This window comes from Perognathus longimembris, unplaced genomic scaffold, assembly GCF_023159225.1.
Source record: "Perognathus longimembris pacificus isolate PPM17 unplaced genomic scaffold, ASM2315922v1 HiC_scaffold_200, whole genome shotgun sequence".
NCBI classification, from domain to species: Eukaryota; Metazoa; Chordata; class Mammalia; order Rodentia; family Heteromyidae; genus Perognathus; species Perognathus longimembris.
Window position 1 is genome coordinate 121,686 of NW_025957057.1, and position 17,060 is coordinate 138,745.

Here is a 17,060-nt window from a genome sequence, read left to right on the forward strand (position 1 = left end):
TCCACGTGTTGGCTGTTAAATGTGACTCGAGGTCCTCCTTGTGTCCATTAGTTTGCTTTCTGGTGCACAAGTACCTTGGATTGTGTGTGTGAATGCTATTCTCTGTACACCTGCTCCTTTGTGCAGGCATGCTGCTGCAAATGTGCTTTCCATTTCTGGTGGGCATGCATCTGATATTTTGTTTTTTATTGTGCTTGTGTGTTGTTATTTAGGGCAGTCCAGTTTACTTTTTGTGCTGAAAATTGAGGTACACAGAGTCATGCTGATCCCCATATTGTTCCGTGAATCTGGGGGACAGAGGCCAGTAGCATCAGGTCCCATAGATTCTGTACCACATACTCCTGGCCTATAAACAGTTTTGCTTCCTTCCTATTCCTATGGTGCATGGTCCATGTTGTGTGTGGTTTCGGCAACTTAGGCTGCCCAGACTGGTATGCTGATGTATATGTGCCTGGTACATGTCCTGTACAGGGATGCTGGTAATTCTGCTGGTAATTCAGGGCATTCAGTCATGTCCACCAGATGGTGCATGTTAGCCTCCTCCATGTGTGCTTTGGATAGCAGGGGAGGGCTTTTTGTGTGCATCCACCAGCTTTGCTATGGTCCTCTTTGTGCACAAAAACTTCCTCATCCTGTGTGTCTGATGCATGGAGGACACTTTTTGTGCATGCCCACTGGAGTTGTCTCTGCTGGTGCATATGAGCCTCCTAATGCATGTGCACCTGCTGATGTGCATGAGCCTTCCGCTGTAAATGTGTCATAGGTACTCAGTGAAACTACTATTATGCATGCATTTCCTGAAATGAAATACCTTCTAGTACACACCAGCCTATTGGTGCCTCTGCATATCATCTGACATATGCCAATATAGCTGTGCATTCCCATCCTGGTCCAAGAGAGACTGCTGGCATGTTTTAGAACTCTGGTGGGCAGGTATGTCCTAGTTCATGTGAGCCTCAGTGTTTGTATGTTCCTCCTGATTCACATGCATTTCTTGGTGCATGTGGACTTCTATTGTCCATATGTATTCTTGGTGTTCCTGAGCCTGCTTATCGATGTGGGCCTCCTGGTGCACAACAGTGTGCTAGCATTCATGCACAATACTCCTGAAATAGCGTGTAGGACATGGGTGCCCATGGACCTAAGATTTTACTTATTTAATGCACGGGTTGTGTGTGTGCTTTGGGCACTGGGTCACCAGCTTGTTTTTGTGGTTGAGCATGGGGCCATCTGGTTTCCTCTGCACCCCATGATGTTCTCCACAGACAACAAAAGCTGGCTTTGTGCAGCAGATCCATGTAGATGAACCTGCATGGCCAATACTCAGTATTTCCCAGAACCCACACTCTGGCTGGGATCCTGGGAACCATCCATCACTGGAGTCGTTGTCTGGTCACAGGCACAGATTTCCTCATTGGGAGGCTTAATTGTCCTACCCATACTCCAGATTACCTATCACAATGCTCTATCTTATGGTCAGCAAAATGAGCAGCAACCTGGACAGGTACCTGGTCATGCTGAAGACGGAGCTGCCATCCTGGTTCTGGGAAGGAGACTGATGTTTGCTAACAGCTGAGGGCTCATGGAGACCTACCTGGGAATGTTACCTAGGCACACACCCGGCTGGATACCTGGCTGTTGGCCCAGAAGCGCTGCTCAAGTTCAATTCAGGCCCATCCTGAGAGCGTTTTTCTGGGGCAGCTTTCTAGCTTCTTACCTGAGCAGCTACCTGTACAGAATGAAGAGTCATCTGATGCTCCATGGCCAGAAGCACCACTTACGGAGACCCAACTGCCACCCTCAGAACTGGGGGCTCCATGCAGTAAGTCCCAGAGAAGACACTTTACCTGAGTGCCCTGGTCACATGTTGCACTGTGAGACAAAGTCCCCAATATCTGTGATGCTCTCTGTTACTGTCCATATGGCTGTGCCTTTGACAACAGTGTTCTGCTGATCTCTAGCATTATGTGAGCCACAGGCCGTGGGTTACACAATACTTGCTTTAGAACCCAAAGTGTGAGAATCTAAACATAGGACCTGAGCTCATGCAACAACACCAGCACAAATATACAGAAGGAGAAACAAGATGGATAGAGAGAAAAATTCTTAAACTGTTTTAATACTTTAGCTGGGCTAGGTAGCTCATTCCTGTAATCCTAGCTACTCAGGAACCTGAGGTCTGACGATTATGTCTTGAAGCCAGCTGAGGCAGAAATGTCCACAAGGCCCTTTGGTCTAATGTTCAAGTCAAAAAGTTAATAAATAACACATTGGCAAGAATAATAGCCCTGCACACAAAAGCTCAGGGACAGCACCCTGCACTGAGTTCAGATCCCAGACTGAGAAAAAAAATTAATCTATTTTTATTTATTAACTTATTTATTGTCCAAGTGATGTGCAAAGGGGTTACAGTTTCACATGTAAGGCAGGGAGTACATTTCTTATAAAATTATTACCTCTTCCTCATTTTTTCCCAACCATCCCACTCCCCTTTCCCATCTCACATGAGTGGTACATGGAGTTATAGCATATAATTTTGTAACTACTGCTGTGGTGTTTGTTCATTGTTTCTTTGTGTCTCCATTTTGATGTTCCCCTTCCCTTCCTAGTTCCAATAAATATATACATAATACCTAGGGAACTGAAATCAGTCACAGTGACATGAGGGGCAAAAATGTTTTCTCTGGATTGTTGGACTTTTCCGCAGTCCGCGTCTGTCTGCTGCCTGTGGGCTGAAGGTTTCCTCTCCTAGTCACCAATGAGCACTGGAGGTGAGTGGAGAACCGGGGACTTTGCCAGGGCAGTGGTGGTGCTCTGCTGCCACTGCTGCCAGAGTTCAAATTTCTTCATGGATGTTTAATAACCCTTGCTTGTCAATTTGCATGTGTCTCTTTCTTAGTCATTAAAAATATAAATCAGTTTCATTATGTATTTACCTCACAGTGGACTTTAGAATATTTTGGTTTCCTTTCTTTCTACTTGAGGGTAATAGATGTGGGTAAAAATATTTCAATTAACCGAGGAAAGTAGTGGTTATCTATTCTGTCAACTCATTGGAAATGTACCAGTCATCTCCAGCCACAGGGAAAGCATAGGAAGGGCCATAAAAGCCCAGACAGGCTGGACCTAAATTGAGAACACACCTTCAAAGTGACCAAGGTGACACAGTGCCTGAAATGTGAGCCAATCTCAAATGAAGTTTGGGTCTTGAGTAGAATGCAAGGACTCCTATTCGCCTATGTTTTTCAATTTGTTTACAATATGGCAGTGTGAAGAAATGATTTAGTTGTCAAGGGGGAGAAAGGGGGGGAGAGAGGGATAGAGAAAGAGAGGGAAGGGTTAGGGAGAGAGTGAAGGAGGGTGAGAGAGCGGCAGGGAGAGAGAGAAGGAAGGAGAGAGAGAGGGAGGAAAGGAGAGAGAGAGAGGAAGGGAGACAGGGAGGCAGAGATTGGCTGAGAATTTCCTGGCCTTGTACTTGGGATCTGAAATGAGTCTGTATGTCACAGGATAATAGGTGCCCTTAACACACAAGGCTTTGCCCTGAGTATCAATGATGCTGAGTTAGGCCCTTCATTCAGGTTCTGATGATGTATGGTTATACAACCGGGATGCAGTCACCCAACTAAGAAGTAACAATGTATCCGCACTATTAAGTAAATTCCAATCTGTAGTCTGCTCCAGCTTTCTCCCCAGGGTCAGTGTTCCCACGTCTCGTGCCCACTCTTTCTTCCCCTTCCCTCCACTCCCTTTTCTTTCCCTGCCGTTGATTTTTCTCTTTCCTGCGTCTGTCCAGGGGTTTGAACCCAGGGCCCAGGGGTGTCCCCGCGGTCTTTGGATCAAAGCTGGTCACCTAGGGGTGTTTTGGGAGTCGTTTACTGCCGATGGTGTCAGGAGCGGACTTTGCTTTCCCGCCGGGCTTCAATCGCCCGCCATCCGGGCCAGGCTTCCGGGGTAGCTAGGATTACAGGCGGACCCACCGCACCTGGCACCCCTTCAACTTCCGCCTCTGGAGGAATGACGCGGAACTAGGTGCCATCCGTGTCTTGGCTGGGAGCCCGACCCAGGCGGAAGTAGCTAATTGCTTTCCGGTGCAGGGCGCTTGTCCCGCCCCCAGCACAGTCCGTGGTTGGGCGGTTCCCCGAGGCCGAGCTGCTTTGTGGCTCTCTGCAGGAGCAAGCTTGGGGTGAGGACGAGCAGGACGACATGGCGAGTAGACAGGAATGTGGGACTCCTCCACCTGCGGAAGAGGTAATCTAGGGGGCGCTTCCTGTGGGGAGGCGGCGGGCCAGTGGTGAGAGAATATTGGCAATGGGAATGGAGGAGGGGGAGGGAGCCGAGTTCCGGGGAGGGGAGGCCTAGCCTAGAGGATAGAGGAGGACAGGGGGCAAAAGCTCGTGGCAGGCAAGAAGAGAAAGCCCTTGGCACCCAGGGTAGGGTTATGGGGCAGAGCAGGCCAAGAAGGAAGTGACCATGCCAGGATGAGGGGGGGCATGTGCTACGAGAGAAGGGGAGTAGGCTCGTGGGGTGGAAGAGAGGGAGGTAAGCAGAACAATGGCTCACGGGGAGGGGAGATGGTTTCCCGGGATGGCACACAGGGAGGGAGAAGCAAGGGCACTGGAAAAGGAGGCAGAATAGGCAGAAGGGAAGGAGAGTGGGCAAGTCCCACGGGTAGAGGAGAGGTTGCCCTCGGGAATGGGAAAGCACAGACTGCGCGGGAAGGCAATGCACGGCAAACTGCTGCATTGCTAACGCCTTCTGAGAACCTGCGTGCTGCTCATGGAGGTCCAGTTGGGCCAGGCTAAGGATCCCTGTGAAAGGTACAGGCACGTGGAGACTACATGGAGCACTGGAGAGTCGGCTGTGCTGCCACTGTTGGACAGCAAGGCTGTGGGGCCGGTGCAGCAGGAGAATAAAATGGCTGAGTAGGAGACAAAAAAGCTGGTGGGGGTGATTTAGAGGCACCTTTCAGACAATTTGTATCACAAGCACGGAGGAAGCAATGGTTAGCCAACGGTAAACCTATTTCTCAACAGCCACCACTGAAGGAATTGCAGGCTCTTCAGTTAGATCTGGGACCAGTGAATAACCAAGCCACCAAGGCTCATGAACGCCTAAAACAGAATCTGAGCAAGAGGCAAAAGACTCTCCTGGATTCCAGAAGCAGCAACATCCGGGGCATCCCTGGCTTCTGGGCCCAAACTGTATCCTTAGGCATCTTACTTGTTACTGCCTTGCAGCCTGTGTTTTCGAGTAGTGGACCTTTTATGAGGCATTTGCATGCACAGGATCTGGAACATCACACTGCTAGGGTCCCTAGAGAAGAGGACTATGGATAATGTAGGCTAGAGATTGGTATAGGCAGGAGTTGTAGGGACAATGAGTCATAGAAACAATGAGTAGCACAAGGAAGTTGCCACATAGGCTGCTAATTGGAGAAGAGTTTTGTAATGGTGCTATGGGAAAGGGGTGTGAGTTATGCCACGGTCAGAAAGAGGTGGGAAAGAAGACATTTAGACAAAGAGATTGTAAAATCTGGTCCCCATCACTCAGAGAACAGAATACAACAGAGCTCACTTCAGGTCGTCTTCAATTTGCAAATCCTAAGCTTACCTTATTATTTAGGATATTCCTTGGCCTAGAATAAGATGGAGATTGGAGTACCTAGGAAGACACTAGCCTCACACATCACTTGCTGCTTTCAATGCAAGTGGTTATACCTAGCACATCCACAGCATCTGAAGGCTCCTTGACCCAGGCAGTTTGTGAACCATCCCCAGCTGTCAGCAATGATCAGTGACCAAGATGAAGACATGCTTAGCTACATGATCAATTTGGAAGTGAGTACCCAAGGCATTTATCTTGGTGGGCTATACAGTGTCACGAACAGAACTCACTTCCAAACAGGAACTTGCCGGTTACCTGTAAAGGGCTTTTAGCTTTCTACCTTTTCTTCTGGTAGGTACAAGAACTCAGGCATCCCAAGAGTTCCTGCAAAATCACCTTTTACTTTAGAAATAACCCATACTTCCAGAATGCAGTGGTTGTTAAGGAATTCGTCGTGGATATCACTGGTAAGAATTTGCTCACAGTGTGTTTTTTGGAGTTTGTGAATTGATAATGGCCAACAGGACTTGGATTCTCTTATCATGTCTTCTTGCAGGATATAGGTTGTGCCATTCCACTCCCATTCTGTGGCGTCAGTATTATAAAATTGAAGCTGACAGTCACAGAAACCACAACAAGAGCCCAAACTTCTTCAACTGGTTTACAGACCACAATTTTGCAGGCTCAAACAGGATCACTGAGGTACTACAAAAGGCCAAAGCAAGCCATCTGTGACGTTGGTTGGTTCACTGGCTTGCTGAGTGCTGAGTGTGAACCTTGAGCTAATTGCCTTACCTACTTACCTTACCTACTTACTTTACCAGATCATCAGAAAAGACCTGTGGCTCAATCCATTGCACTACTACAAGATGATGAAAGCACATGAAGAGGGGGTAAAGAAGAAGGATATATAGGTGGGTAGCTAGTACATGCTGTCCATCTTGTCAGGTACCTAAATGCTAACTTCACACCTGTACATTTGAGGCTTGTGACTAAAAGAGGATGGCCAAACGCAGTTCCTCCAGGGCCTCTGGAAGAGACAACAAATTGGAAGGACAGCTGTGCAAAACTGGTTAAGGCTGAACTAATTCTGCTGAAGCATGGGTAACGTACAGAGACACTCAGGTAGATGCCAAGCTGAATCTTTAATACCCTGTCCTTCTCAGAGTTCCAAGAGAAGTAAACCCATTTCTTACCCTCTTCCCATCTCCTAAGTTTTGGCTCTCCCAAATTTATTTCCACCATTGTCTGAATAATTTTGCTTGTGGTAAATCATGACTTGTGAGATTTCTTGTGTAATCCTCGACATGATAGTGGGGAAGGGGTGATAGAGAATGGACTTTACCTCATGGACTGGAGACTTGAGATCAGAAGATCTAGAGTTAGAAGGGAGTTATTGTGTCTTAGCCAGCATCCAGAAGTATCAAAACAACTTTATATTATATACTTGTAATCAGTATGTATTTTTCGTGTTCCTTAGGGTAATTCTGGACTTTGACTGGAAGATGATGGAGCATCCAACTTTACCTAAATTCATTGGGACATGTGTTCATCACAAGCACTACTTCAGAATTAGGAGACAAGCTAGGTCAACACAGAAAAACCCTGGAACTCACTTCAGGTACTAAGACAGGATGCAGAGGGCCAGACAGGTGATAAAATGTGAATTGATAATTCGGGACAAATCCACACGGTCATATGTGTCTGACTCTGTGCAAATATATGTAGGATTTGAATGGGAAAATAAACAACTCGGTTCTGATTGTGAGTTTGCAATGATTGTTTCTAAAAGTCAGTTGGAGAGTCTGCCTCTACAGTTTAATGAGAGGAGGGAGACATATCTCCAGCTGAAGCTCAGCATTAGAACACACTTTTCCCCTTTTAGGAAAGAATTGGCAAGGTTGGTGACAGTAGTTAAGGAGGGTGGAGGTTGTTGACATTGGAGAGACATTTCAGGCTAGGCCCCGAATTCTGCCTATTGCACTTGAACCTAAAATCAACATTGCTTATGTGAAGTTATGCCAATTGCTCCACCTCAATGTTATCTGTAGAGGTTCTCCCATAGTTGGATAGTATGGTCCAGAAGCTTAGCCTCCTTCCCCACTCTCCATTCTCTCTACTGTCTGAAATACACATGTACGTCCTGAAACATTTCAGGGCTACATAGAGCACTGTCCCTGTTTCCTTCATGGCATCAACAGCCTCTGGAGTTATTCAGATCTTCAATGAAGATTTGTATTATCATTTCAGAAATAAGTAAGAACTGCAAACAATGCCTTGTATACCTGTGAGGAGTAAGAATGACCTAGGTGAGACAGGCAAGAGTGGATAGGGGAACAGGCAGTATGGGTGTAATGGCAATAAAGAGTAAGTCCATAAAGGTTTGTGTTTGTCTCTTTCCCAATACCAGTCTCCTTACTCACGCTGGCCATGCTTCCTCATGCCAGCCATGTTACATTACAGTGTCCCTGTGCTCATATCTATTCTTTCTGTCATATGGCCTGATACCTCCTGTTTCTGAGATCAACAGGCTGGTCATGTTCCACCTCTGGCTTCTTCCCCACCTCACTGTTTCATTCCTTTTTCTGTTTTCTTCCCTACTTTAGTAGTGCTGTGGCACCCTGGTGATCTCAGATGGGTGTTCAGATCAGGGGATGCTTTAGATCCGGTACCCCAACTGTTAAGGTATGAACACCAACCTCATTAGTGATGATTCACAGAGAGACCCGAGATCAGAATTTCAGTCTCCATGAGTGCTGCCAAGAGAACTTGTGAAGATTGTATCGATGGTATAAAATGCTATAGGTACATGGTGTCTACATTCTCAGACTCCCAGAAGAAACTGTAGAATAATACCAGAAACAAACTACAAGGTGAAGGAAGTAGTGATAGTAGGATCACATTCCCTACCAAACCAAATGACCTTTCAAAGCACACTTTGTGGCTGGGGAAACACTTGTTGTCCATGACAAAGAGCTGATTCTCTAGGCATCACTAATCTCTGGAAGTTTGTAACGGTGGCAAAAGGTAAATGTAGAATCATTGTCCTGGAGTGATGGACCTAATATTCTGCTTTCCAGGCTGGCAAGGTAGCAAAAGAAAATTTTCCTAGTTATTCTGAGAAAACCTGCATGCTTGGATGCAGCATTAACCTCTAGATGTGACCCTGTACAAAATTCACTCATTCCCTGAGGTTTTGCGAGCCAGTGAGGATGGCCAAGGAGATTTCCCTACTCACAGATGCTATAAGAGAGTCTGCAAATACTCTTCAGAGGAAGGATAGTATGTCAGGAGTATCGCGGGATAATTGGGAACTGTACCCTTCCCACTCTAGTGCTCTTCGGCTTTGGCTCTTATTCAGATACAGAGACATCTCTAATATACTCTCTGTTGGCCTTAGGAAGAAAATGAATCCCCTATGAATCCAGATGCTTACCAGGACTTCCTGTGATGGCTCTGCACAGGGGCGCAAAGTGTGTTCTGCTCCTACATCATGGCTGGACATATTTATCCCTGTGGGTAATACAAGGATACTGTGAAATTAGCCTAGGGTCACACTGTGCCACAGAGACATAACCTGGTCACACATTTTTAAATGTTTATTATAGCCAACATACTTAGGAACTCATGTATTGCAGTTGACACTAGCAGTGGGCAATGTGACCCCCAGACTTGACCACCTTGCTTTGATGAACTGGTGTGAATTCGTTAGGTCTTCTGGCTAAGCGTACTATTTGTCCTTGCAATTCGCCCCATAGGACACATGTGCATCCAATATATGCTCTTAATGAGGGTTTGTTGTGGCTCTTCCTTATCTGCTTTGCTAACAGAACCTTCATCACTGCACTTACTGCATATGGTAGGGGCCAGTAAGACCCACACAAGTTTTTGTTTCCATGTTTTTCTTATAATGGCCTGATCTCATCTTGCGATCTTTGGAGACACCTCATCTTCCTTGTCTCCTGCATCCTGAAGTATACATTTTGTTCTATCCAGGGCCCACACACCAGTAATTCCCAACATGGTGGCCTCCGTGTGCTTCAGGTGCAATGGGGACTTGGATGCCAGCCTTATCAGTAGACATCCTTAGGCACTCGTAAGCTGGGCATTCACTCGCTGAGTTCCGTTCAAGGATTTTCATACATAACACCTTGATTGTTCCAGCTTGGTCTCCTAAGGCTGCTCATTGGTATGGTCTTTTTGTCATTCTTTCTGCTGTGTGTCCTGTTCATGGGCTCCAACAGATCCTTTAAATTCGGCTTCAGTTGTTTTTCTGTGTGGTCAATGGCTCCTGCCTTTCTGCCTACAACACCTGTGGCTGCTGAATATGGTCACAGGAAATTAACACCACCCATGACACAGTATAAAGGCCTCTGGCATTTGTTTCATAACTTACAAAAATTCCTGGACCTAAGGGGAATCCCTGCCCTCCTTCACTGGCTTTCTTGCTTTTTGGATCATGGGATTAGCATGTGATTTAAATTTGTTCCTAGTATAGATTACTCAAACATGGATAGTTTCCTGTATACTTTCACTCCTTATTCTCTTTCTGTTAAGTGATTTCTACACATTTTCCCAGAGATATTCCAATTTATAAATACTTTTGCTGTTTGGTTTTAACCTTAGTGCCCTTGTGAAATTTCAGATCATCTACATAAACTGAATGTCCATCACAAACATCACAAAAACCTGTAGAACCAAGCATATTCCCATGCATGTATGCTCTTAAAATAATCGCACGTTCTATCCCAATTTTGCTGATGGTACACCTCAATGCAACAATAGCAATTAGCAGCAGAGTCTTTTCTCTTGTATTGTGCTCTCATTTATCTTAGCGATTTCAGATTCCCATACTAGAGTTAATATTCCCACATGACTTTATGTAAATCTTAACTATTCTCTGAGTGTGGATGTGTATGGAAAGTTATGGTGAAGATTTTTGTGCCATTTATGTGCTTTGGTAATACGCTTCCATGTCTGCAGCATATGGGACGTATTCTGAGCTCAGGTACCAAATGTTGGTTTGCAGATTTTTTGGATATTTGTATGTGTCTTTGACTTTGCTGTCAGAATATTTTTCTATGTCAAAGCACAGTATAGTGTGTAGAGTCAACCAGAAGGACACATTTTCATGGAGGTGTGTAAACCTCTCTGGTATTACCAGTGTTCTTGATGCGTGTATGACTATGCATGTTTGTGTGTATGAATGAGTGTAACAACCGAGTGATTCCTTGCAACTACAGTAGTGAAGAATGTTAGCCAAACACTCATCAAATGTTGCACATGGGCCTGCCACTGCTATTGCCTCATTCTCACTAGACAAGACAAAGAAATTTCATCATGAGAGAGAAACAATGTTTCAAGGTTGTAAGTGTCTACAGATTATCTGAATTCATATCTGGAATAACTGGAATAATCCCCCTCAATCTTTTCAGAATACCAAACATGAATGCAATAACTTAATATGTGTCTGCAAAACCAACTGAGAAAGGTTATATGATGAATGAAAACTCCTTGTCTGGTCAAGAGGAACCAATTATTGTCCTGCTGCTGACTTCAGTCATGTTGTTGAAGAGTGGGATGCATAGACCAGGCCATGGTTCATTGTCCTCGCTGTTTATAGGTCTGTGGTGAAAAAGAACATCCTAAAGGGATAATGGAGAAGCCATTGGTCAAGATAAGATATTCATGTGGCCTTCAAGGACAAAATATTAGGAGATATATACACAGAAAGAGAGAGAGAGAAAGAGAGAGAGAGGAGATAAATGTGTGTTTCTATGTGGCTAGTCAAGAACATAAAATCTCCTCGTGGGCATATCTCCAGTCACAAAATTCTTTCCGTTAGGCCTAAACTTCTAGTTTCTACCACTTCCTACTAGTAGAGTACTTTGAGTTATAAATGTATGGAAATACAAATTCATATAGGAAATTGGGCTCTCATGCTTCATCATGAAGGTGAGATGAAGAGACATGAATTGGTAGGCAAAGGCAGGCACCAGTAGTGGTCAACAGGAAGAATGAGTAAAGCAAAACAAAGAAGGCCAGTTGAAAAGAAAGAGAAACATGGAAATTGACTTAGAGAGCACAGGGAAGCTGAAAGCAGAAGACAATAAATGCACTAAAACCAAATAGCACATAACAAAGAAGACAACACAAAACAGAAACCAGATGTTCAGCCATAATTTTAATTTCTCCCATGTAATCATTAGCAATAACACCTGGATAAACAACCATGCCTTTCATAGTCCAGCTGGACCTGCTCAACACCAACCCTACTGTCCCATGAGGCAAAGGCTTGACAAACTATCATTTAGCCCCTGTCTGATCTTAAATAACTTATCTGTCCTTGCCCCAGAAGTAGGAAGCTTCCTCCAGGCTTTAGTTGCACATTCATTAATTTGTCCATAAGCAATTTCTGGGCAATTAATTTGTTGTTGAACATCAGAATATCTACCTGCAACCACCAGCATGTCATAGGCTAGAGATATGTTGCTGCGGTTATTGTATTTTGCCACCTCATCAGACCTTTCCATCCATTCTGCAGTCTATAACAAATAATATCCCCCATTGAGGCAAGCCTGAGCAATTGTCTTCCAATCCTCTGGGCACAATATCTGGTGAGCCAAACTATCAATCAAGGATAACGTGAAAGGAGCAGTTGCCCCATATATCATAGTAGAACTCATAATTTCTTTCAATTCCTTAAAACGTGAAATACCATATTACCGGTTGCTTTCGTTTTCTAAGACAGGAAAAAGTTGGAAATACCCTCCCCTTCTCCGTTGCAGTCAATATAGCCTTTTGACCTGCAGACATAGGTGGAGGAGTCTGAATTAGGAGCAGTGGGCATTTACCTTCCCCATTTATCACAGGGCTGGGCATGGCTCGGTGCCCTGGAGGGTCTTTGTCTTTGTTACACAGAGTGTCAAAAGACTAACACTGAATTTTTATACTTCTAACACTCTCACACTCTGATGGACAGCCCTGTTCCACTGCAATTGATACACAGAGGTTTGCTTATTGTTCTTCTCACACAATAATTTTATAGAAACAATTTCAATCTGGTGATCAGTATCCAGACTCTTTCTAATCATTTTCCAAACAGAAAATGTCAATGTTTTCCTCTAATTTTTATGTTTCTTTTTAATTCTCGGGTAAACTTTTGCCATACCCCAAGTCCACTGTTCCTTCCTCCAGGAACCAGGGGCAGAGATTCTGTACAACTTCCTCTAGCCCCTTTGAACTAATCTTACAGCTCTTTTTCCTCAGGATGGTCCTATGTGCCCTCAGAAACACTCGTGTTTCGCACTCATTTTACATCTCCTTCCTTTTTCCTTTTACTTATTCTTTTTCTCTTTCTATTTCCTTCACTTCAGCCCCCCCACCCCCACCACCGCTACTACACTTCTTGGTCCCTTTACCTGCTTGCTTCTCTGTGCGAGAAGTCCTTGCGATGATTTCCTCTGGTCCTTGTTCGGGCAACAGTTGCCGGGCGTCAGCCACAGCTTAAGCAAGGATTCCAAGTGGCAAGGGGATTGATGATGAAGGAGACACAGAGAGGCTGATGACACAACTCTGTTTATATCAGCAAACCCTTTAGTTTCATACATCTTCTATATTTCTCATAAGTTTGCATAAGTGTCTTATATTTTGCAGGTGGTGGGTCTGCTGTCACCCTCCATCCAAGCTAGTTTAGGTACTTGCTGTGGTTTTCAGGTAGGAGTTGGTTGTTCTCTGTAACTGGGTGTTGCTAGTCAGTCTGTCTGGGAACCGTGCTTTCTCCCAGTCTGTTTGCAGAGGTGCGTTTTCGGCTCACTAGGAGCTTCTCTCTGCTTTTTATTTTATTTTTATCTTTTAGAAACTCCTACATCCACCTAAGCTGCAGATCTGCAGGGGGGCAGGCCTACCTCTTGCTGTGTTTTTCATCCCAGTTATGATCTACCAGCTCACCAGTGTAAGACTGCCTGGCAAAATAACTGAAACAACAGCAATAAAGCTCAACACAAACTCACAACAGAGGAAGTTGACAGGGGAATGGCTCCAGAGCAGACATTCCTGCTCATGTCCACAAGATTGCAGTGGCAGAGTTTGTTTCCCAGAGTGCTAAGCTATTGTTAGGAAGTTATGACCTCGTTTTCCACTGGGTGACACAAGAGAGCCACAGAAATTAGCAATGCTTTTGCTGTGGTTTATGGTTGTTTTGTCCCTGAGACTCATTTCAGGGTAAGCACCAAAAACAAGCCATAAGGAGAACTGTGGCTCAAGTGGGAGAGCATTAGCCTTGAGCACAAAAGTTCAGAAACAGCACACAGATGTTGAATTCAAGCCCCAAGTCTGCCATATGTACACAAAAAAAGATCACAAATAAATATCAGGATGCATTTTAGTGGATAGAAAATGGCATGGTGATACAAATTTATTAACTGCTACTTTATACAAAATTTCTTTAAACTCAGTGCCTCTGGATAAGCATCTTGATAACTACATCCTTTAGGATGCAGTTTGAAATTTTAAACATGTGTGATCTCCAGTTTTTCTAACTGTCTCTAACCAGGACACATACTTACAACAAAATACTCTATCTCCTCCATTAACTTAACAAGTGTAGCCAAGAACCACGAGGATATGAACAAGGCTGAGAAAAAGCAAATTTTCAAGTATTGTTTGTAAGCATCATAAATACGTGAGTCATATGCCACCACACCACTGTATGAGTCAATGTCTCACAAACCTTTTCCCAGGTTATCTTCCATTTTTTTCTTGATCAAAACGGAGTTGTGGGGACTGGGGATATGGCCTGGTGGCAAGAGTGCTTGCCTTGTATACATGAGGCCTTGGGGTCGATTCCTCAGCACCACATATACAGAAAATGGCCAGAAGGGGCGCTATGGCTCAAGTGGCAGAGTGCTAGCCTTGAGCAAAAAGAAGCCAGGGGCAGTGCTCAGGCCCTGCGTTCACGGCCTATTACTGGCCAAAAAAAAAAAAAAACCAAAATGGAGTTGTGCTCACACTAGCAGTTATAGAACGCATGTTTCTTGTATAATATTTGCAAGTTTGATCAGGATTTTGAAATGAAAAGTACACCATAAATTTATTTCATTTAATACGTTAGCTGATTTAGAGAAGACCTTTAGATAAAACATTTAGTAATAGTAGTAAAGCCAGCACCTCTCAAAGAATATTTGATCAATAGATCATCAACCATTGTTTGATCAAATCAAGGCCAAATTTCCTCGGTAAGGGATCACCTTGTCACATCCCTGATCTCAGTCAATATCCATCCTATCCATATCAACTAGCTCCGAAAGGATAAATTGTTGGGGATTCATTTTGGCCTTAAGGGGGAAGGGCGAGGAGAACGCTCCCGAGACGCCGCCTTCCTCCAGCCCTGGGACAGTGTGGAAGTGAGCCACACCTATCTCCTTCTGGGTCCGGAACTAGAATGGGTAGCTTTGAGACCATCCCCCACCTCGTGCCAGTGAGCACGTGTGCTCTCCTTTTGCGTGCTTTGCTCAGAGGGCAGTACTATGGGAAGTGACGCTAGTCCATGAGGGAGGTCCTTGGGAGCTGCCCTTGGATGGACAAGCTCGCCATCCTATCGCCAGCTCAGGCTCAATCCTTGTCATCACTACTATATTACTGTGAGCCCCTCCTGATTAAATTGGATTGCTCTCTGAAGCGTCTCCGAGGTCCGTCTGCACCTGGCTTCCTTGGTGGGTAAGGAGGGAGGAAAAGGGGATATCGTTCAGCCACATGCACCTTAGTCTAGCCCGTATCCCTTTGCTCCACCTTGGCTGCCCGCTGGTCAGGTGCCCAGAGGAGAGAGTGAAAAGGGGAGCACTGATAAGGGAGCAAGCTCCCCACACCAGGGGAGGTAAATCTAGTGCAGCAACAAATGACAGCTTTTGTAGCTGAAGCATATACTCATTGTCATCTAGCAGGAAAGAACTGCAGTTGAGATCTCAGCCAATATATTTGATTATATGGCACCCGTGCTAGGAACTACGCCATACTCTCCGATGGTTACCATTCAATATTGTGTAATTTTGCTATTTCACACTCTAAACCTAAATCAATGAATCTTCAAAGAAATACACAAACATCCCACATACATATACACACTATTTTGTTAACCAGTGCCTTGATCTATGTAAATTCAATAATCATCCTTTGTTGTTGTTGTTTTTCAAATTTTTATTATCAAAATGATATATAGAGTGGTTACAGTTTCATAAGTTAGGCATTGGATACATTTCTTGTACTGTTTGTTACCTTGGCCCTCATACTTTCCCCCTTTCTCCTTTCCCTCCCCCCCCAATGAGGTGATCAGTTCACTTACACCAAACAGTTTGCCAAGTATTGCTTTTGCAGTTGTTTGATTTTTTTTTACCCTGTGTCTCTCAATTTTGGTATTCCTTTCCAATTTCCTAGTTCTAATGCCAGTATACGTGGTTTCCATTGTACTCAGATAAGATTACAGAGATACTGTAGGTACAACCAAGGAACGTGATACAAGAACATCATCAATAATCAAAGGTACATATACAGATGGGACGTTGAAAGTAGTTACAACTGTGATATAACAATCGTTTCCGTAAGATGGAGTTCAATTCACTTAGCATCATCTTATGTGTTCATAAGGGTATAGCTATTGGGCTCTTGTGATCCTCTGCTATGACTTGCCTAAACCTGTACTAATTATTCCCAATAAGGGAGACCATAGAGTCCATGTTTCTTAAGGTCTGGCTCACTTCACTTAGTATAATTGTTTTTCCAAGTCCTTCCATTTCCTTACAAATGGGACAATGTCATTCTTTCTGATACAGGCATACAATTCCATTGCGTATATGTACCACATTTTCCTGATCCATTCGTCTACTGAGGGGCATCTGGGTTGGTTCCAGATTCTAGCTATGACAAATTGCGCTGTGATGAACATTGTTGTGCTGGTGGCCTTAATGTGATTTTGTTTGGTTTTTGGGGCTGCTGGGTCATGGGGGAGCTCTATATTTCGCCTTCTGAGGAATCTCCATACTTCTTGCCAGAGTGGCTGACCCAGTTTACATTCCCACCAACAATGAAGTAGGCTTCCCTTTTGGCCACATCCCCTCCAACAATTGTTATTGTTAGTTTTCTTGATATATGACATTCTTACTGGGGTGAGATGGAATCTCTATGTTGCTTTGATTTGCATTTCTTTTATGGCCAGTGATGTAGAGCACTTTTGCATATGTCTCTTGGCCATTCTCAAATCCTCATCAGAGAAGCCTCTTTGTAAATCTTTAACCCACTTGATGAGGGGGCTATTGGTTCTTTGCGGTTTTGTTTTGGAGGAAGGTAATTTTTTTAGTTCTGCATTTATTTGAGATATGAGGCCTTTGTCTGTTAAATGGCCGGTAAAGATCTTCTCCCAGTCTGTGGGCTTTCTGTTTATCTTGCGAGCTATGAACTTTGCC

General features: G+C 44.4%; 1 protein-coding gene across 1 annotated transcript; it reads left to right on the forward strand.

Annotated features, from left to right (window-relative positions):
- The first annotated feature begins 4,203 nt into the window (after window positions 1–4,203).
- On the forward strand, window positions 4,204–9,055 carry LOC125344657 (testis-specific Y-encoded protein 9-like). The gene is made up of 7 exons (XM_048337084.1): window positions 4,204–4,248; window positions 5,034–5,201; window positions 5,760–5,837; window positions 5,960–6,071; window positions 6,161–6,306; window positions 6,429–6,497; window positions 9,005–9,055. Exons 1-7 carry the CDS (start codon window positions 4,204–4,206, stop codon window positions 9,053–9,055), a joined length of 669 nt encoding a protein of 222 aa, XP_048193041.1.
- The last annotated feature ends 8,005 nt before the right edge of the window (window positions 9,056–17,060 follow it).